General features: G+C 36.5%; 1 protein-coding gene across 4 annotated transcripts; it reads left to right on the forward strand.

Annotated features, from left to right (window-relative positions):
• The first annotated feature begins 2,220 nt into the window (after positions 1–2,220).
• Positions 2,221–22,667, forward strand: kiaa0753 (KIAA0753 ortholog). 4 transcript variants are annotated; one of them, XM_053506730.1, is made up of 19 exons: positions 2,221–2,304; positions 2,419–2,611; positions 5,035–5,328; positions 5,441–5,693; positions 5,780–5,886; positions 7,564–7,626; positions 7,713–7,934; positions 8,063–8,249; positions 9,364–9,551; positions 10,056–10,189; positions 11,478–11,624; positions 12,279–12,368; positions 12,469–12,556; positions 12,684–12,755; positions 14,359–14,481; positions 14,840–14,915; positions 16,270–16,390; positions 19,727–19,945; positions 21,044–22,667. In XM_053506730.1, the coding sequence occupies exons 2-19, from the start codon at positions 2,489–2,491 to the stop codon at positions 21,180–21,182; spliced, it is 2,646 nt and encodes an 881-aa protein (XP_053362705.1). In that variant the 5' UTR covers positions 2,221–2,304; positions 2,419–2,488; the 3' UTR covers positions 21,183–22,667. The 4 variants fall into 4 exon arrangements, with proteins under 4 accessions (XP_053362705.1, XP_053362708.1, XP_053362706.1 ...); XM_053506733.1 differs by having other exon boundaries at positions 12,687–12,755; XM_053506731.1 differs by having other exon boundaries at positions 11,481–11,624.

A 22,667-nucleotide genomic window follows, 5' to 3' on the forward strand; every position in this document is an offset into this window, starting at 1 on the left:
CGCGGGTCTGTGGGTGTCCAACCCCTGTGGGTTTCCTCCGGGTGCTCTAGTTTCCACCCACAATGCAAACACATTAGATTAACAGGCATTCACAAATTGCACATAGTGTTTAAATGTGTGTGTGCCCTGTGATAGACTGTACCTATCCTAAATCTGCTGGGATAGGCTCCAGACCCTGTAAACAGGATAAAGTTGTATAGACAATGAGTGAGTGAGTGTTTATTAGTTGGCATAGAGGTGTAACATAAGCTATTTTAAACAATTAATACATGTTTTATTTTGCACTTTAAGTTTATGGTCCTTGTAAAACATTTAATCTGGTCAATACATTTATTGCAAATAATAATGCTTATTTTTATATGAACATTTTATATTGCTCATAACATTATAGTATTTGTGTTTTCATACATAGAAATGCTCTAAACACAAAAACGCATGCTGCTGTTGTTGGATGGAACAATTGAGTGAATAAATCATTTTGAAAGAGTTTTGGAAAAGGTTTTACTTCTGCCTGTGCTAGAGGATTGCATACCACTGGCATACTGTTGCTCTTAAATTTAACTTGCATTTTCTGGAGGTCACCTCTGCCTTTACCAGATAATCACTGGCAGCTTTGTCCTCTTTTATCACACAGACTCTTATTTTCACAGCATCTGTCGCTTTGGGTTTTAAGGTGATGGTGGTCCGCTTGGCCCAGGGGACAGCAGGAGAGTTTCTGTACACACCGTGCCTATTCACTCAATAGTCAATAATTCAATTGCTCTCCAAGTTGTCAGGACATATTTGTTCTCACTGTTCATGTTTCGTCCTTGCTTGCCTCTGGGGCACTTTCCAGAAAGCCTTTACACAAAGCTGGGTAGGTGTGGAGGAGAATAATCCAACTGGGATCCAAGATAAACTACAGTACTACAAACAGAACATCAAATAGTAACTGAAAAAAAATTTCTTAGACCTCCTGCATTCTTTATAAAATACATAAAAAGGTATCATGATACAGCCATGAACTTAGTTCAGTGTAACCCATGGACCTCAAGTTATCTAATATTCTTAGTGCTAGGTGTCTGCAGGACTCTTTCTAAACATTTAGAGGCCATAAGTGACATAATAGTTGCCGGATAAATTGGTGTTTCTTAAGGTAGTGAAATTTTATCTTACTATTGTGAAAAGCTTGATTCATCCCAGACCACTGTTCAGAACATAGTTAACCTTTGTAATATGTAACTTGGGGTGATTTTAATTAATAAAATAAAAATCCTCACTGAGCATGTCTAACAAAAACAACACAAACTTATCTCAAATTACATAGAATAAATAGAATTCTTAACATCTAGCCAGAAAAAAAAAAAATTGTAATATAATTAATTAGTATTCGTGTTGTTTAGTAATTATAGATGGATAATTGAACTTTATACCGAATCTTTTGAATTTTCTTAGCTGCATGGTCAGATGGTGTATATGTTATTGGTTCAACCGTAGCTGCTTTATCCTGTAGACAGTGGCCTGGTGTCTATCCTAGGAGACTTAGGGCACGAGGCAGGGTACACCCTGGCGGGGTGCCAATCCATCGCAGGGCACACACTTACACTTTTTTTTTGCCATGAATTGCCCCCCACACATAATTGCTATCAAATATTATATTATATTAATGAACCCCAGGCATGTGACAGCCATCAAGACCATTAATACAAATTCTTGTATAATGTTTATTTTGTGGCACATTTATTTTTCAGGTGTTTCTCATGAATATGCAAATAAATATTTATATATATAATAAAAAAAAATATTATGATGAATAATTTGACAAAACTAATTTTATTATAAAATAAAGAACATGAAAATATACATGTTGTATATGAAAAATATTCATATTTCTATATTTTCATATACAACATATATATGTTCATATTGCTTATTTATTTTATTGTCTAATTTAAATTATTTTTTAAACCATTAACCTATGATTTTATAACCTAATATATTATTTGATAGCGATTATGTGGGAGGGGGGCATCCATGTCAGTGGGGCATTTCAGCGCATAACACCCCCGCATTGATGCATAAATTTCATCATTAAACTATGGGCGCCTTTATTATTATTATTATTATTATTATTTCTAGCCATAGATATATATCTTTGATTTCTAGCTAGTTTGTGTACAGTCCCGTGCTGCACTTCCCGTTAACGCTAGGCGGCAGTGTCTCGCTTCCACCGCTAACCTTATACACAATCCACGAAGAAGTATGTTGTTGTCATGGCGGCGTTTTAAACTATTGCTTCGTCTACATGAACTTTTCTTCATCTAGGTAAAGAATTGCTGCTAATAGTGGCCAATCCATTACATTATCAGGGAGATTATATAATGATTTATAATTGTAACGAATTCTCAAGATATTGGTTTATTTGTGTTCGCTTGTTAGCTTGCTAGTGAATCGTGTTTTTGAGAGCTGACGGTTGGAGGTTGCGAAAGGCTTTGTGACTTCCGTGTCGATGACTACAGATGATCAGAGGGGATCTCCGGTAAGAGCAGCCGGGGACATAAATACCCACACGGAGAAAGGAGAATGGGTTAGGAGGGACAATTTAGACCGGATCCCTCGACATGAAACTCAGGTAAAGCGGAAATGACCTCATACTGTTGTTTAATTATTTCTCACAGTACTGTCACTGACCATTCATTAAGTTAGTTATGATATACATAGAAACACATACAGTACCAGTCAAAAGTTTGGATTTATTTTCTACATGCTGGAACAAAACTGTTTTGTTTGCAACCAAGAAATAACACACATAGCATTCTGCAATTGAGCAGCAGCAGCAGCAAAAACAACAACAACAACAGTCAGATTTTCTGTAAGTTCTTACAAGAACAACATTATTGTCAAGTGCATATGCAAAACCCATCATGATGAAACTGACTCTCACAAAGACCATCCCAGGAAAGCAAGACCAAAACTTATCGCTGGAGCAAAGGAGAAGTGCAGTTCATTCGACCACTTTATCCTGGACAGGGTCCTATCCCAGGAGACTTGAAGCAGGGTACACATTGCACATGGTGCCAATCCATCGCAAAGCTCACACACAACGGGCAATTTGGAACCTCAAATAGTCTAATCTGCATGAGACGAACACAAGCACGGGCAGAACATAAACCTTGACCCTGAAGATGGAAGGGGCTAATGCTAACCACTAAGCCACTGTCCTGCCTCATTTAGAGTTACCTGCCTCAAATATCACCAATTAACAGTACCATAGACACATATCAATACCAACTATTCAAAGGAGATTATTGCATATATTAATGCCTTTAGCATTGTTTTACAATGTAGAAAGAAAGAAAAATCAGGAAAGACCACTGAGTTAGAAGGAATTCAAAACTTTTGGTAGTGTATGGTTACTGCGTGTGCTACTGTAAGACATGTTTTACTACTGATCTGGCTTCATTTTGTTTTTCTACCCAGTTGTATTAAACGTCAAAGTCTACATTTTACAGAAAATTGTATGTTAATGTATTCAGATCACAGCTCCCAGGTTTCAATTTGATCCTGATCTTTGGTTATGTTCTGTGTTTTACCTTTTTCTCAGTGTCTATATGTATTTCCTCAGTGTTCACCAGTTTTCTAATGCATCCGAAAAACATGCATGTACAGTATGTAGATGAATTGGTTGTCCTAACTTGGGGTTAAATTGTGAGCATGATGCCTTGTGCCTACCTACCTCATGAAAAAAAGGTTATGAAAATGAATGAATGTCCAATCTAATTCTGTATGAGTGAACTGCACCATTTGGTCAAAAATAGTTGTGACACATATTGCAATGGTCATTTTAACTGTAATATGTAATTATTAAATTTACTATTTAGTGTTTTATTGTATTTATTTAGGCTAATAGCAGGTAATAACACAAAGATCATAAATAGAAATTATGGACATTCTTAACAAACTGTACATGCATTACTGACTATACTACCTGCTATAATTAGATGATTGCCCAGCTCCAAATTGCAATTTAGATTTTTATGTGATTATGATGTTTTATGAGTATGTTTTATTGTTATTTCAACCATATACAGTGTTCCTCTAGGTCCAAGGTGTTACATACATACTAACTAGCTAACTAGGACTGCTTAATTAGCCGACTATCTAAGACAAACCAAATTTGCACCATAAATGATCAATAGCTATTCTAAAGTACTATACAAAAACACAATATCTTTGCAAATGCAAATTGGAGCAGCAACACGGCAACATGGCACAATGCAATAAACTGTGATATACTGAGATAGTGGGTTGAGGTAGTGCAAATTAATGGCATGATGGATAAAAAAACAGTAAACATTTCTTTTGAGTAGCAGCATAGACGAGAAAGAGTCCTTGTGCAAGTAGCAGCAGTAGTATTTTATAGAGGTGGATGTTTATCTTTGTGTGTGTGTGTGTGTATCAGTCCAGATTAATTGTGCAGTTTGCACTCGTTGGTTTAACACTGTTGTGTGTTTGCATCTTATGTGCACTGTGCTACTGTTTCTGGGTAAAATTTTAATGTATCCGAGTGCATATGAATAAAACCCATCAGTTCCCATCATTTCACTTGAATAGACACACAACTAATACACAATTTGTGTTAATCCTCTTTGAAGGTTTTAGTGTATTCCTCCAGAACTGCAGTTTTATGGATCTGTTTGGTTGGTGTGTTGTCCTCAACCCAGCAGTCAAATTAAAAAACAAAACAAAAAACAAAGCAGCATTGCTACACCTGATATACCATCACTGCTGTGCTGAAAATATTCCATCGTCCAAATCCAATATTAGTGGTCCTGGTGGATTGAAGTAGAGAGGACAAGCTTCATGCAGCATTTTTATGCATTTGGAAAAAAAAAAAAACAGTTGTGTAGACACGTTGTAAACTCACCATACAGTAAAACTGTATAATTGTTGAGATGACTCTCATTAATTTAGCCATGTTAATTTCATCCCATTACATTAAATATTGCTTTTTAATAAGAAAATCTCCTTTACTTTTTGCCCTCTTTTCCACAGCTTTTGTTCAATCTTGCCTTACCAACCAGTGTTCTGAACCGAGCAACTCGAGCAGGCCCTCCAAGACCTATAGTGATTGAGAAGCTCGTAGCTCATCGGGGGCATCAGGAGGTTGTTGAGAGCTGCAGTAGCTCCTTACGTCTTTCTGTTCTCTCTGAGGATCAATTACAGGCTGTGGTGAGACTCGCAAAAAAAGACTTGCACAGAAAACGACAGGAATCCTTGAACTGTCTGTCACAAAAGACAAGTGTGAAGTTTCCAAACCCAGAAAAGAACAAACCTGATAATCAGCAGGTACCATTTGTTAATGTGAATTCATTTTGATGTCAACTTATAAGAGTCATGTAATGAACATTAATCCATAGCTGTTGTGTCTTTTTCTTATTTATTTTTTTATTAAATCTAGAATGGGGTTATCTTGAAAGCTGATCAGATGGCAGGAAGTCCAAAGAGGCAAACAAAGTCATGCAAACAGGTGCTTGTTTATACTCCTCAGAAACTCTTCCAACCCTCTAAGGCTGAACAAAGGCAGTCTCCTCCAACAAGAGACCCTGGACTTAAAGCCATAAGCAGTGATCCACAGCTTAGCAGAGAGATCCGCAAACTACAGAAAGAGCTGGAGACTTACGTCCAAAGAATAGAGCAGCTTGTTAATAAGGGTAATTCTGGCCAAATCTCTTTGGGTTTTGTCTTGTATTATCTGTATGAATGGAAGCAAATCTCATGAGTTTGTTGTCCTTTTCAGGACGAATAGTGGAGTGTGTGGAGCCAGACGAGAAGCGCAGGATTGAGATCCGCCAGCAGGAGCAGGCTGCTCGCTCTGCACGCATTATCTACAATTTACAGCAGCAGGTTAGCACAAAATTTCATATTTGTTTTATTAATTCTTAAAGTGCCATTTTGGAAAGTTGATATGCTTTTTAAAGATTTCCCATTTTATGTTTCCCATTTTATGTTTGAGCCAGTGTGGCTCCTTTTCTTTTGTTTTTGCATTGTTACAATGCTGTCACATTTTCGTCTGTCGCATTTGCGTCCCTACTGTGATTAATAAATTATTTTAATAAAGGAAGTCCCCGGCTTATGAATAAATTTTGTTTCGGGAGTTCGTTCATAAGTCAGATTTGTTCTTAAGTCTGACAAAGTAAGTCTTATTTGACTTTGACATGGGTATACAATCTAAAGCATACCAATCCACTTGACTAAATATGTCTCTTTCCCTACATGGTCATCATGTACTGTAGCCAAAAACTGTAATTGCGCCTAATAAAATGAATATCGCATGTAAAATGTAACATTGTTGTCACTGCGCCTGGGGAATCCCAGACGCCATTCTGTCTTGGAGTTGTTTACCACTTTCTTGGATTGTAAACTTTGTTTGTTGAGGATTTAAAAAAAAAAAAATAGGATTATTTACCATTAGGACAGCCATTTTCTATCATCGTGCTCCTGGACTGATTCATAGAAACCACATCGTTGAGGCAAGCTCATTTCTCCCGCACCCTCACACACGCACACCTATATTTATATACATTCACTTACACACTAAAAGTATTGTATATACGTGTAAAATATTGGTATCTGGTGCACTGCAGTGTCTAGAACTGCAGTTTGTTTCCGCGGGAATTTGTAACTCAAATGTTTGTAGATTGGGTAGGACCTGTATTTATAAAAATTACATTAAAAAATAAAATTTGAATCATAAATCACGTACATTTTTGCTTTTGTCTCAAATTCTTTAAATTTAAGTTTGTTTTTGATCGCAGCTTGTGCACGTTCAACATTCTCAGGTGTTCTGCTTGTTGCAGGCCTCCCAAAATGTGGATCACGTTAAGCTCTAACAGTTTCTTAATCATCTCTGAAACATTTGCACCACACTTGTATTTGTGTTGCACTCCGTATGAAACCTTCTGAATCATCCAAATGTTTTCAGCGAAGGGATGTTCAAGCTGAATGCAATATTTGATGCAGATTCGTTGCTGTACTCACTCAACTGAATACAATGCTCATGCAACATTGTTTATGCAGCTGCACTCACACTTTCCACTTTCCTTGAATGCCAGGTTACATCGATGGTATGCAAACTGTTCTTGTTACATTAACAATGCCTGGACAGATTATATATAATATATAAAACAATTTTCGGACAGACATCATATGTTAACTTGTGATATATATATATATATATATATATATATATATATATATATATATATATATATATATATATATATATATATTTTTTTTTTTTTTTTTTTTTAAATTCATTTTTTACTGCCATTATTTTTTTTCAGGTAGGTTGTTGATACATGGGGATTTCATAGATTTTCTTTGCATCCAACTGCATATTACTTTAATAATGCCCTTATTTAGTTTATAAGTCAAGTCCTGTTTTGTTTAATATTGTATCATTTTATTGTCACACTATTATATATTAAACTGAAGAACATTAATTTTGGGTGTCTCAAAATGTTTTTGCCAACCACTGCAGTCTAGTATACAAAAATATTAATAATTTATATTCATTTTAAGGTAAAAGAAATTCAGGAGGATTTAGACAAGTTGCGTTGTCAAAGTGTAAGGCCTACCAATAAGGTAAATAAATCTTTGCATTAAACATTTTTGCAGTGTAAGAATGACTTCTCCTGTGACTTACTTGATTTATTTGTTATCTCTTTTAGTGCAGAGCAGTGAATAGGTTGGCTGCGGCTCATCGTGGGGCAGTCCGAGCCATGCAGGCATTTATTCAGCAGCTGTCAGATCCTGCTGAAAGCGGAGTACCTGTCCAGTGTAAAGAGCTGGGTCAGCTTATACGCCAGCTCTCACTCTGCTCAGCCAAGGTGGAGGTGGGCCAGGGTTCAGCTGTACCAGAGATTACACTGGACATCCTGCAGAAATTAGAAGTAATAACAGACTTTTTTTACATTGTTATTTTTTCTCAATCCACCTTAGGAATGTCTGATTGGATGCATCAGATTTAGGTTTATTGAAGGAAACTATGGTAAGGTAATTTCTTACAATTCCCACTCAGATGTTGGACTTGGCGCTGAGAAAACAGGATACCCACCAGGAGCAGGAGCCACGCATGCGGAGTCTCTCTCCTTTAAAGGAGAGGACTTCCAGGATCAGTGGATGCAGTACATCCATTTCTCGTTTTGCCAAGGCACAGAATACCAAAGCCACTTCACGACCAAAGAAATCATCAGCTCCAAAAAAGAGTAAGCTATCATAATGTAAAACTGTAACACTGTAAAAATAACAATAATGATACAGTCCCCTACATACAAATGTACAATAGTTAATTCCGTTCTGTTTAGCTTTTTTTGTAAATTCAATTTGTAAGTCCAACAAACATTGACTAGGTACTAGGATACTAACATTAACTTTACATTTGTGCGGATGGTTGAACAATTCATGTTAAAAGAACTAGCATTGTCTGCTACTGAACCTTTTCACCTTGCTCCATTCTCTCAAATATTTTCACTTTTGTCTCAATTGTCATGTTACTGTGCATAGCAGGCTGTGGTACACTGGGTCTTCTGGTGCCTTACTGTCATGTCCAGCATTGACTTTTTCTGTGAGTTGTGCATCATTGGCTTTTTTGTGGAACTGGACCAGACAGGCTACCCTATCATTCCTACAGGTGTAAATAAACCTTGGGTGCCCATGATCTCTTCACCAGTTTACTAGTATATAATTGATAATCAGTGTTAATGTAATGGCTGATCGGTGTGCGTATATACAGTATATATACATATATTATTATTTCGCTAGAAGTAATTAATAGTTAATAGGAATTATTTGGGGAAATGACTTTGTATTGAACTCTCACCATATCACCAGACTTTACAAAGAAAATCTCTATATGGCATTCTTGTTAAGGCAAGGCAAGACTAGACATGGCTACTTTGCTGCTGTAAAAGACAAAATTCTGGCTGCGATCCTGCTAGTAACTGTGTTTGATTTATCAGTTTCTTACATGCAGATTAAATAAATCGGTTTGGCTTTTGAGCTGTGCCTTACATTTTCTTTCAGATTTTCAAGCAGGCATGCAATGATTTATTTTTTCAGTTTTTATGTTTCGGTTAATCATGTTTGGTACTGTTAACACACTATTAATTAACAAAGGCTATATGTAAATCTGAAAGCCTCAAGTATTTTGCACTGTCTTATGAGCATTTAGATACTTCTTGTGCTTGTACTGTATGACACAAAAAACAATGGCAGGAATAGAAATTGTAAAAGACCGATGTTTTTTTTTTCTTTTTTTTTCTTTTTTTGCAAAGTCAAAATAAATGGTAAAGCACAGTGTTTTTTCTTTTGATTATTTAGTCAAAAGAGCTAGAGGCCATCCTTTGGAAGCAGGACAGTTCTTGGATCAAGAGCGCAGGGAGGTTCTGAAAACTGGGATCCAGAACCTGGTGCGGATGGAGAAGATGAGACAAGGGACAAGTCGGGGAGGACAAGGAATGGACATCCATAAATCATCTAGTGGTGTAGCCCATCCAGAGAAGATCAAGGTGGGACTCGGGCTCACCATCATAAAACATGGTCAAGTAATTTTACTGTCTAGTCTGTCAGGGAAAAAACATTAGCAGAAGATGCAGGGCTAATTTACTAACAAACATGGAATATGGACTTACTATTTTCGTAACATTCATTTCACTATTACTTTTTTTTAGCAAAATAAGTTTTATAGGGGTTTCATATGTTTTATAACTGTTAAAACTCCAGCTAAAATACTCCTAATATAATGGGTTTTTTTTATACCTCAAACTTCCTCTGTTCACTACTCCTCATTTCAATGTCTATGTAAAAAGAGTTACTGTTGAGCTCTGGAATGTATTTGAAATGCAATTACATGCATAACACCAGATGTGTTAACCATGTGTGGGAAAGGCGACAAGAAATGACAATAATATAAAGAATTGGTAACTATGACTACATTTTGCTAAATAGCAGAGACTTTTTGTATACGTCACATAATGCATTGTGAATGCTTTACTAATGCTTTATACCCACAGCAGAATGTTCATGCTAGTGATGCTGGATTTCAGCAGCCCACTGTTGCGTCCAAGCTCAGAGAAAGTCTGTTACCACAGAGAGAGGCATCAGTGCCCTGGATCCCTACGTCTCCTCATTCTCCTGTCAAACAACGGTCAGTCATCAACACATCCATGTGAAAAAGCACAATTTGCCCTTTATCCTCGTAATTTGGATCTCTTAGGGTGTAGGAGATTTAATTGATTGACTAATGTATATGCCACAATGTAACCATTTCCTTAACTATCGAAGATCCCAGTAAAAAAAGAAACATATTACAAGGTCATCTTATGTGACACTGGAGGATCTAGCAAGCGATGCCATGTTTCCTTGACAAGAGTGTACATTTTGAGCATCGCTATTTTTGCAGGGATGTTTGAGAGCAGAAAAGTTCTCAACAGCCTATTTCCAATTTCTAAAGGCTACACGCATCTTCGTGACTTCTTTTGAATAGATTTTGGCACAGTGAAAAGATCAAACCTTTTAAGGTGGCACTAAATAGCAACCAAGGATATTTGATGAAAAAGCTTTACTAAAAGGATAGCACATAGTTGGCTCGTTTCTGCACAATAAACTTGGTATGAGGATGTGCAGGCTTTGTGCAGGTCATCAAATCGTTTTTTGTCTTTGACTAGCTCCATCCCCTGGTACAGACTTGGCAAGACATTTTGTCACACATAATGCATTTCTGACTAGAAACTAACTTTATGTTTTCACCTTCTCATCTTCTTGCTGGACCACTGCCATCTCTCTCGGTGAGGGGGGAAAAATTCACATAGTTCTATGGGCAACGCTTTCGTGTCTTTTAACTTGCTCAACACTATTTGCTTGCCACAGCATTTTAACACATCTCATTAGCTATTCAGCTGTGCAGCTTTGCACTCCCTCTCTCTCTCCCTCCCTCTCTCTCTCTCTCTCTCTCTCTGTGCCTCATCTCTCTCTCCTCTCACCCTTCCTGCTCCACTGATCCCTTCACTTTCTTGGATCTGATAAAATAAAAGATTCAACTTGGAAACAGAAAATAGTTATGCCTAATTTTAGCAAAAATAATGGCACATGGCTAGTAAATTTAAAAGTCGTTAGCCTAGCTAGCTTACAGTTAAGCTAACACAAGGACAACTGGAAACTCGAAATAAGACTTTCATTCAGTTATTTTACTAATAAAATAAGCATATGGTAAGGACATGGCGGAAGCTATGCATTGGGGCAATGGTAGGGACAAAGCACTAGCACAGAATATACAGAAGTCACAGTCTCAATATCGACTGTTCAGAGCTTATTGAATCTTTTGGATGCTTTCAGCATTGTTTTACAATGTACATAGGAATAAAAATCAGAAAAAAAACTTGGAGGTAAAAGGTGTGCCCTTACCTTTTGACTGATAGTGTATGTGTCTGTTTTAGCAGAGCTGTGTCCAGCAGACCAGAGCCAAGATGTCTCTTCTCCCCGGGAAAGAATTCATCACAGCCCATGGGTGTGCATACAAAAATCCAAAGCCAGGGAAAGACCAGCACCGAAAACATCAGAGACAACCAAAATAAGACCCTCAGGTCATACACATCTTGAGTCTACATGCATCACAGCTTTATATTTACAGAAATGTGTACCGAAACATTTGAGGCATATAATTTTTAATGCCTTCTATTAAGTTCTTTGGATCAGAGCACTTTCCTTACATTTCTGAGCATTTTGAGGTCTCTGTGAACCCCTGCACCTTTGTTTACCTTTATTTCAAAACAGAGCTTTGAATTTAAGAAATTACATCACGCATTTTGCTTTGACGAAGCAAACGCCGTCTCCCTTTTCCACTGTAAAAATGTCTTGTTATTATTATCCTGCTTTTATTAATCGAACAGTTCAATTTTTGAATGTGGAAGGTATAAGAAAAATAAATTAGCCTGACGATTTCTGTAAAATAGATGCTAATAATTTAAGTAGTTTAAATTATTCATTCATCTCATATTGTAGTTGGAAGCCACAGGCTAAGCATTTAAGTCTAATTACAAATGAGCCATTGCCATAAATTACTTGTAGAATTAATTTTAGTCTTGGGCAATTAACATATTCCCTAAGCTAAATCTGTTTAACAAATATAATTTTAGTGTCATTCATAAGATGTTGATTATTATCGGCAATTCGTGTAAATTCATTTTGGTCATGAATGAAGATTGTGTCAATTTATGAATGCTTTATGTGCAATTCAGGCAAGCCTGGCTGGATACTTTAACAGAAAACAGGCAGAGAGAACTGAATCAACCCAGTATAGAGGAAATGGGGAATATTCACAGACTCAGGTAAAGGATCATGACAGGCCACTTGTCCACCGAGGGACTTTTGTCTATGTCTAAAGGAGAGTTCTTTGGCTTTACCTACTTCAATGTATTTGTTTAATAGGGCTGAAGCAAGCACTCGTACAGAGTGGACTGAGGAAGGAGAGCAAGCCATTAGAGAAAGACTCCAATCTCTACTAGATTGTGAGCAGGTAAGTGGTAGTTATTGAAAGAAGTTATAGTTAAGTACTGTTATCACCATTTTGGAGGCTTGTTCTGCTTATTAAATCACTGCCATAACAATTTTGTGTTGTGATGTATGACTGAAATGTTCTTCAGCAGGTTGGTAAGAATTGGGAGAAAAACAGTTCCTCTCGCACACATCAGATTTTGGAGCAGACGGCCTATAAGGTGTAGATCTCTCCTCCTCTTCTACAACTCATTTTTAAAACAAGTTAAAGCTTTTTTGGTATTGTTCTGAATGTCTGAAATTATGTTGCATGCCATGTAAAGTATTTTCCTGTTGGTCTCTTGTCCAGCAAGCTTAAAATACTATAATATTACACCAGTGTGAAGTAGTTCACTATGTTAGTTTTACCATGGCCAATCCCATAAGGTTGCAGGAAAAATGCAGTTATTTATATAATTTATTAGGTTCAGCATCAAACAGTGTGGTAACACTGTAAGTAAGCACAGTGTTTATAAATCTATCTAACACTTTCATGACAAATAACCTGATTGTACATAATCATTTAAAGGGATGTAAGTCAGTTTTAAATAAAACCAGAGTCAAACTGGACTGGCTAGACATAAATTGTTATGACAAACAAATTTGACTCTGTAGTGTCTTCCATACTTGGCACGTGCTATTAACACCCACGTGAAAACCTGCTATTTCAGTGCACGAGCAGTCAACTAATTTTGCCCTCAGCCAAAATTGGTTTCTTGTTTTTGCTTATAAGAATTTATATATAACATATAGACAAATGTTTGTGAACACCTGACCATATATGAGCCTACCTTGAACTGCTGCCACAAATTTTAATGCATAGAAATATATAGGATGTCATTGCATGCTTTAACGTTATCATTTCCTTCTGCTTTGCCAAGTTTGGAATGAAAGGACACAAATGGCCTTAACCTTAACCACACAACACATTTAGGACATGGAAATCCTTACCCTTGTCCTCCTTGCCCAACGCCAATAACTGATCTCACTAAAGCTGTTCAAACTTTTGGCCTTTTAAACACTGTGCAATGACTTCATGATAGCAAACTTGTGTATATTCCCTTATCTTAGATTGCCATCAGCAATCATTGCATATGCATGCTGAACTGCAAGGATTTTTTTCCTAATGCTTCAGTCCAGATTCAGGCCATAAAGTGTCCTAACACAACTTTATATAAACAAATACTGGTGAATCTTGTTTTTGTTTTAAGGAATCAACTTTTCGATAATATTCTAATATACAGTATTGAGAAGCACCTGTATATACTGTTGCACTTGGGTCAGGTGTAGTCAGTAGTAGACAGCTTATTTCAGTTGAAATAGAGCTTAATAAATCTGCATGTAGAAAGGGATTAAGGTGTTGTTTGGTATGTTTATAAACACTGAACATATTTTCTTGTTACCTTAATGACATGGTTGCTGTTGAAATGAAGAAAAATACATTTTTTACAAATGTATTTATAATTACGATTTTGAAGACTATATAAGCATGAGTTTTGTCAATAGGCAACACTAAATAAGGGACAAAATTAAACTAAACCAGTAGGTGTCTCTGAAGTTCCATTTGTGAGGCAGACAGTGATATCAAATTTAAATGAATTGTACAGATGTACACTAGAAGTCACATACATATAGTATTTGATTGCTTTAACACAGAAGTTATTGACTTATTGGAAAATCCCAGGATGAGAAAATGACAGAATTGGGCAGCAAATGTTTTTTTTTTTTTTTTTGCTCTTTGAGTGAAGATGTATGCACTGTGCATATGCATTTTTTTGTACCTAGACTCCAGTAAGTACAGATGTGGAGGCCACAGCTAGTGCTGAACACAGAGAAGATGGAGAGGATGACGCATTACTGCAGGACCCTTTGCTGGACAATATGCTAATACGGATGGAGGAAATAGAAGTCAGTTTGCTCCTCTCCAATATCAGCCTTGCTGGTCTTGCTCCTCTCTAATATATAATTTTTTTATTTATACCTTAATATTTATATAACACCTGTTTACACTGCCTAGCTTTTAGCTTGTATTTTACCAATGTCTTTTCTTATGTCAAAAATGACATTGTTAAAGTGTGTGAGTTAAGCAACACTTAATTTAATTTAATTCAATTTTATTTGTATAGCGCTTTTAACAAATGTAATTGTCGCAAAGAAGCTTTACACAATCAAAAGAATGCAAAAATTGATGCTTTGTGACTTCAAGTGAACTACTGAAATAGTTGTCTGAATATATATTTTGTGTCCTTCTTTACACCTTGTTTAGAAATACGAGGATGAGGTACGGCGACGTTTTGCTATGATTTCTTACTCCGACCCTCTTCTCTGGGACATGGACGCAGGTGAAAATAAAAGATAATTCTTTCAATGGTTTGGACTTCAGCCCGTTAAAAAAAAAAGTCTAATAATTAATGGTATAATCAGTTTCTTTAAAGGTTGCAATGCATTTTCCTACACCAGGATAAACATTGCTGACTTTTTCTTTTTATTAAATACTTATTAGGACTGCTCAGTGCTTTATTTTTTTCCTTTATCTTCATGCCCTGTGAAAAAAGAGGCTTATTGCCCTCATTCTATAATTCTACAATTTTTTTTTTCTGTTTTATTTTTATTTTTTGCACATTTTGCACAATACGAGGGAGAGTTAAAAATTATCTGAATTCTGACTACAGAATTCATAAAAAATTTTTTTTTAAAGATAAATACATAAATTTTTTCTCCCTGTTTTTTAATACATTTTATCCATTTGTCCTCAAGCTTACATATTTCCTTATTAAAAATATTTTATGTCAAGCTGCAAGCCACAAACGCACCGCTGTCTTCATTTCTTAATCAGAAGTGAATCTTTGTCCTCGTAGGGGTGCTTTCAGGGGACCAAATAGGTGAAAGTCCGAGCTGAAGTTTAGGCTTCAGGTCCTCAATAAGCATCTCACTGTAATAAGCATTGTTGATTGTTAAATCTTTTTCCTGATAATAGTCCAATACTGGCCCTTGAGAATCCCAAAAAACTGTAAGCATCAATTGGCAAGAATCCAGCTGATTGTTGACCTTTGAACAATTTCTTTATCAGCGATTGAGGATGTTCCTATTCCATACTCTGCCGTTTACTCTGGTAGTGATGTAATGATGAATCTATGACCAGTAATGGTTCTTTGTGGCCTTGCATGAACTTCACTTTCCTGCATGCTGCTCTTCTTTCAAGCAAATCATCAGGTTTGCATCCATTTTGCTCACACTGCAGTTACAAATAAACTAATGAAACACACCTGCACAGCAGTGACTTGGGAGACAGTATTTGTGAACGAATAGTGCAGAAAGAAATTGCAGCCAACAGACATTTAAATAACCAGAGTGCGGATAATTTTTGACTCACCCTTGTATATCAGCCAGAACACATGAATATACTGGATTTGTCAGATTCTAGTATTAAATATATTGCTTATTTTGTTACTCTTTTATAGTAACATCTTGTCCCATGATGTAAGTGCCAAATGCTACAGTATTTCCAGTTTGATTTGATACTAGTGGCCAGCAGGTGGCACCCTTGTTAACACTTACTTTTACAGCACATGGCAGACGCCCTTATCCAGAGCAATTTACATAAATGCTTTTATGTCTCCATTAATTAATATATCCTTACACTCATTCATTAGGTCATTTGTTGACACAATTGTTGCTCTTTTGTTGGTAATTTAGGGACCCAAAAAAAGAATAATAGCTCCAGGCCTACTTCTCCACAACCCATAAGATTGACAAGACCAGCTCAGAAATTCTCCACCATAGGAGACATTGTCCTACAGAGACCAATAGAGACTGGGTAAGTGATGATAAGCATCCTGACATGGTACTCCATAAAGACCCTAACTGCTCAAGTTGGCATGCATGTTCTCTTTCTCACTATTTGAGAATTTATTTTAAACTAATGTATCTGTAGAATAGCTAAATGAAGGATAATGTATTCAAAGATGAGATGGTAATTAAATTATGTACGTTCCAAATTAGGTTTATGAAATAATGCACCATTACACTATAAAAACTTTAGACCAAATTAATGTATTGTAAAGCTAACAAGCAAAATCTGTCGAGTAATGTGCAGATAAGGAAAATAATTTGTGTTTTTAGCAGGTTCTGTTAATGCACTATACTGTTTAGTGATGGACAAAACAGCAGCCAGGAAATTTAGTCCCTAATATAACCAATGCATTTACCCAGTCACCCTTCTGTATTTTAGCCAAGAATTAAAATGCTTGAGACTGACTTGTGTCTCTGCCAGACTTCTGGTTGCAGCTGGTGCTGCTTAAGATAATCTGGGAGCTAAAACATCACAGAATGAGTGAACCAGAGAGTTAAATACACTATGGCTCTGTGCATTTCTATACATTGCAAATGTGAGACACATTTTAGCAAGATTTAGTGGAGAAGATTTAACAGTATCATTAGGAGAGATTTTTTTGTTACTTTCCTTAGAATCCAAACAAGTCAGTGCTGAGCATATTAAAATGTTTGGTGATAACTTAGTGCCTCAGAATGTGGTCAGCTCTCTAAATGTTCTAAATATTCTAAATAATGTCAATCTGTTTCATTCTCTGCTGAATGCGCACCTTTATGCCAAGTTCCAGGAGAGCAAGTAAACCTATATTCTGGTGTTTCTAAAAATTCTTCTAAATGTTTCCACTGCTTTGACCTGCTGTTGTAAAATTGTTATGGTTATTGAGCCCTCTTACTCCTGTACCCTGGGGTTGGACGTGATAGTGTCTCTTGTAACGATTTCAATAGATGTGCATGCATTGCCTGTTGGGCCTGGATCAGCAGCCTGTACACAGCCAGCAGGCTTCTCTGATTAGCTTGCCCACCCCCCACTACACTCTTCCCCCTAAGATGACAAGGAGAGTCATCAATAATCCAGTCATTCTATTTCAGAAAACATCTGCAACCATTCCAGTGTGACAGCAAACTAACTGAGATTAATCATTTTTTTAATTCCTCTTTTCTTAGAATTGAAGGAAATTTAGTATAATATAGTATAATTTTAAGTTTTAATGTATTGTAGTTAAGATTTTTACACAATGAAATGGATAACGTCCAGACCGTCACTTAAGATTTAACCTGAAATAAGAGTCTTTTCCGGTGGCTGCAACACAAATATTGATTCTCACTGGTCTTCCCAATGAGTGAGGGTTTTTTATTTCTTTGTACTGTTACTGGGGATGGAAAAAGCAGTGGCAGCTCTGGTGAAATTGATTAGAATTCCTGCAGAACAAATGCTACTGTAATTGTGCACTTTAAGACATAAGTACTCTCCTAGCAATCATTCACCCAGCATAAATACAGAAAATTACAGGTCTCATCTGTGTGTTTTTTGTTTTGTGCAATGTACTGAGTAGAATATAAAACAGAAATGGAAGAGTAGACCATTGCCCCTGATTGTGTGGAGACATTTTGTAAGAATGATTTGGATCCTATTAGTCCTTTAGAAGGAAGTCACTTCTAATCTGTAGAATTTTTTTAGACTGATCACATTTTGTGTGTGAGGAAACATTTCTATCATGGTCGGACTGATGATTATGTTTTTTGTAAATATAGGAATAGATGATGCCCCTAGCTGCTGTTTAGTAATTAGAAACTATTTAAAATTATTTACCCATAAATAGTATATGGACATAGGTTTGTGGACTATTGTGCTTTTTGACCATGCCATTCCAAACGTCCACTTCACTTTTGTAAGAATCTCCACTCTTCTGGGTTAGTTTTTCATTATATTTTTGATCATGGGTGTGTGGAATTGGCTATTTAACTACAGGAGCACTAGGATAGGTACTGATGAAGTCTTGGCCACAAGGTTTTCCAATTCATCCCAAAGGTGATTGGTTGGGGTTGAGATCACTGCTGTATGCAAGACAAGTTTTTCCACTCCTACTTTGTCAAACCATGTCTTCATGGACATTGCTTTGCCCAGCGAGGCATTTGGGCCAACTTGGTTCCACTAAAGGGAAATTGTAATGCTGCTGCATAAACATTCTGTACACTTCTTTGCCTCCATGTTTGTGGAGAAAATGTATGAAAGTTCCATATATGATTGTGATTAGTCAGGTATCCACAAAGTCTTTTGACATGTAATGTATATTGAAGCACAACAGATTCACAACAATATTTGTGGAGTTTGCCTTGCAGTATGAAACTTTGGACATTACACTAGAAGAATTTTGTGCCTTTCAAGAAGCAACCAGATACATTGACTGATATAATATTGTAATTACTTTATTAGATCAGTCAAAGGTCTATAACATTTTAGCCCTATCTGTTTTCATAGTATTGGAGCAAGTAGGGCAAACAAATCAAGCACCGATACTTGCATGGTCCAGTTATTTTAATGGGTGATGAAGGACTTTTGTTTGCTTAGAAATATGCATTAGTAATTATCTTGAAGCAAACACTTTAAATTTACAGTGCTCTATGAATGAGTAAGGTGGTGGGGCATGCAGGAATGGGGATTTGATTCACTCCAGAGGAAAACAGATTAACTGGCATTATTTTATTATAGTCTTTTCAAGTATCAAAACCTTACTTGAGCAGGTCAGTAAAGATAAAGCACCGCTGAAAAAAATATATTCTCCCGGACTAAGGTCAGTCTCCCACACATTATGCTCTCAGTGAAAGTAGGTGATAATCTTGCTCCTGTCATCATATTTCACAGTATATATTTTTTAAACATACCCCCTTTACACCATCCTTTTCGAACTTGGTAGCTAAATTTCCTTGTTAGTTTCTGGTCCCTGCACTTTGGGGTATTTTCATGATCTTATGATATTAATGGTTGCCTTCACTTCTCATGTATACATTCTTGTACTTCAAAATAAACAAAAAGAGCTTCTGATCAAATGATACTCATTTAAGGATTTACCATTCTCATTTATGTCAATTTATTGAACTGCTGACTATGTAAACCATAGTCAAGACTGCAGACTACCCTGCAGTGAGTGCCTTTTTTGTGCTATAACACAAGCATATGGCTATTAGTGCTGGCTATTGTAACTTCCACTACTGGTGTAGGTTCTAAATTTGCTGGCTTCAATTTTTGTATAAATGGTTTGGAAAAACTCATTATCAGTTTTATTCTATACTAAAGTAACCAGTGTCTTGTGTGCACTTACAGTGTAGGATTAGAAAGCTCCATGCTGGACGAGGAACCCCGTGAGGCTGTTCCCAGCTCTTCATACACAGACCAAGCACAAATTAAAGGAGGGGTTCGGCTGAATGTTCCCTGCAGCATTCAGAAGAACATCCAGAGGTACCGGGAGGCACATGATTCCTACCTGCGCATGGTTTCCCATGAAACAGTGGGCAGTTTTAACCCCTGGGCTCTAGCAGAAAGGTATGACCCTGACATATTGAACTATAAGGGACAATTTATAACATCAGAGTTTAGTCATAGTTTTACTTATATCTCTAAAAGTGTTTTTGGCCATAGTGGAGCTATGTTTTTTTTTATTTATTGCTTGTGCAGTTGTTTTTCCAATGTCACAAACAGAGCCTGAACCATTGTGTGGTTTTATTCATTAATACTAATTTTGGCTGTGTTCAGACTGATGAAGGGTATGCTGTCTGTGCATTAATGTCTCTAACTGTTTACTCTCGGGCACACCCTCCACATCATTAGCACTGTAAACAGAGTGAAGCTGGTGCAATGCGCAAGATCAACAGAGAGCTTTTTATTGTATCATGCTTTTAATACACTTACTACAAAACAGCATGAATAAAATAAACAGATGTTATTAGACCAGTTTCACTACACAGTGGCTGGGGATGTCACTAGTAACTAGTCAACAAGTCATCTTTTTCATAGATAAAACAAAGCATCCATATTTTAAGCCATTTTTAATTTGTGCAGTAAAATGATGATAAACAACAGCAAACAGCACATCAAAAAAACGCTCCCAAAAGAAACAGTTGTTTCAGAAATTAGAGGCTACTCTTTGCATCAGTTAGGGTTAAATATTTTATTGCTAGTTGAACTCTATTAATTACTTCAGTAATTATCCCATGAAAGCTTTTTAACTATTTGCTTAGTTCAGTCCCATTGGTGATTTATTTTTGGCTGTGCAGTGTGTGTTAGGGCCTCAGTAGCATTTGAATACTAGTCTGTATTGACCTCTTTAAGGTGCTATGCACCACTGCCAGGTATAAAAAAAAAAAAAAAAAAAAGGCAAGTAGGGTTTAATAGTGATGTGCAGGCTGGGGCAGAAAATGCTTTCTGTCACATGGCATTAGTCAAGACAGAACTCATTTGCTAAAGAGGAAAAAAAAACAGGCTCAGAACTTCATACTATCTGAAGAAACACTTCAGCTTGGTAATCAAAAGTCTTCCCATATGGAACAAACTGTACATGACATGAAACCTCTGTGGCTGAACAACCTGTACTCTAACATAAACAGAGATTAGAGTGAGTGTTGTCTATTGTCTGTCTCTCAGTTTGGCCGAGGAGCTGGTGATGGAAGCCTTGGCTGATGTGGCAGGAGAGTTCCAGAATGTTTGTGAAGAGTATGCAGAGGCCATCTTCACCTCAGAATTTCTTCAGCCTGTTCAGTCTCCTTCTCTTTCTTTGTCATAGCAGTTTGACCAGTAGGATCAACATAACTTTTCATCATGGTACTTTTTTCCCCCACTGTTTGCTTAATGCTTTAGGCAGTTGATCTCAGGAAAACACACAGAGTTTTCCATGGAAGTAATAAATGTGACTTGCGTGTTGCCTCTCACAATGTCCTGTTCCACTTCTTTTACCTTTTAACAGTTCATAAAATTATAAAACGCTAAAAATGTCCTCTTTCATATATAATTCAGGCTAGACCAGTACATTTTTATACACATATGAAACAAGTGGCCAACCTCTGGGCCTGAGAATGTGCTTTGTGTTTTTTATTTTTATTTTGGGTGTTTGTTTTTAATATATTATTTCAGTTGTTGATTTGTCTACAATGGCCCTGAGTTAATTTTTTATTTTTATTATTTATGTGCCTATTAACCCTAGGTGTTTTATTGTCACATGATTTTATGCTGTAATTAAGTGACAAATGATAGTAGTACGTTAAATTAGTTCATCTGTTAGACAAGGGACACAAGGTATGTGGGGGTTAGGGTTAGGTGATGTCCAAGGTGAAAGGTACGGTAATTAGCCATTATTATATTAAATGTGTGTTCTATAAATTGTAAATGTTGCATAAAATATGTGTTTTATTTAAAGGCTTCCTTACTGGTTTAATTATTCCCAAGGGCTTCTTTTAAAGTTTAAATTCATTCTGTTTATTTGTGCACAAAATAATGGCCCAAATAAACAACTTTTTCATTCTGAGAGTTATTTCAGAATGAACCATTGTCTATTATTTATTGTATTTTAATTACAGGAGAATTGATTTAAACTGAAGTATTACTGTTGTATTATAATCAATCCCCCACAAAATATGCCTGTTAATGGCTCAGGTGAAATGCTGCTCACGTTCTGGAGTTCCAAAACCCTGTTTTCTTTTTCTGTAAGGTGTTTCAGTGTCTGTAGCTTTAAAAGCAAATGATCTACTGCTCTCTGTGTCCAATTGTGGATTATTTTAGCTGATCAGAATGCATGAAACAGGATTGGCTGGGCAACAAAACAATAAAAAAAAAGTACAGTATTAATATTTTAAGGTATTAGCCATTTTTAGGCATTTCTGACATTCCTCTCACAGTCAAAAGACAGGCAGATCAGGCTAACTGGTGTTCCCAAATTGCCCGTAATGTGTGAATGAGCAGTAGAGTGTGTATGTACGTGTGTGCTCTGCGATGGATTGGCACCCCGTTCTGATGTACCCCAGTGTAAATCCCCAGTATTGTTTATTTCTTTAGGGCTAAATAAGATTAGATTAGCTGAATTAGCAATCTAGTTAACTAACATGCTAGCATTACTATAACATGCAAAATGTAGGTTGAAGCTGCTGTACCCACTGCAAAGTTATTTCCTTTTGGGAATATAATGGAACAAGTATTTAAACAGGATACATATCTGGAGACCTGTCATCCCTACATAAGGATAAGATCTCTCTTAAAGGCATTTACATTAGGTGCA

Source organism: Clarias gariepinus, chromosome 11 (genome assembly GCF_024256425.1).
Source record: "Clarias gariepinus isolate MV-2021 ecotype Netherlands chromosome 11, CGAR_prim_01v2, whole genome shotgun sequence".
Classification (NCBI taxonomy): Eukaryota; Metazoa; Chordata; class Actinopteri; order Siluriformes; family Clariidae; genus Clarias; species Clarias gariepinus.

Excerpts from the sequence above, each read along its gene's own strand:
- kiaa0753 (XM_053506730.1), top strand. The coding sequence starts at position 2,489 with ATGACTACAGATGATCAGAGGGGATCTCCGGTAAGAGCAGCCGGGGAC. Across the intron at positions 12,557-12,683 it reads CTCTACTAGATTGTGAGCAG|CAGGTTGGTAAGAATTGGGA; the intron begins GTAAGTGGTAGT and ends AATGTTCTTCAG. Across the intron at positions 14,916-16,269 it reads TCTCTGGGACATGGACGCAG|GGACCCAAAAAAAGAATAAT; the intron begins GTGAAAATAAAA and ends TTGGTAATTTAG.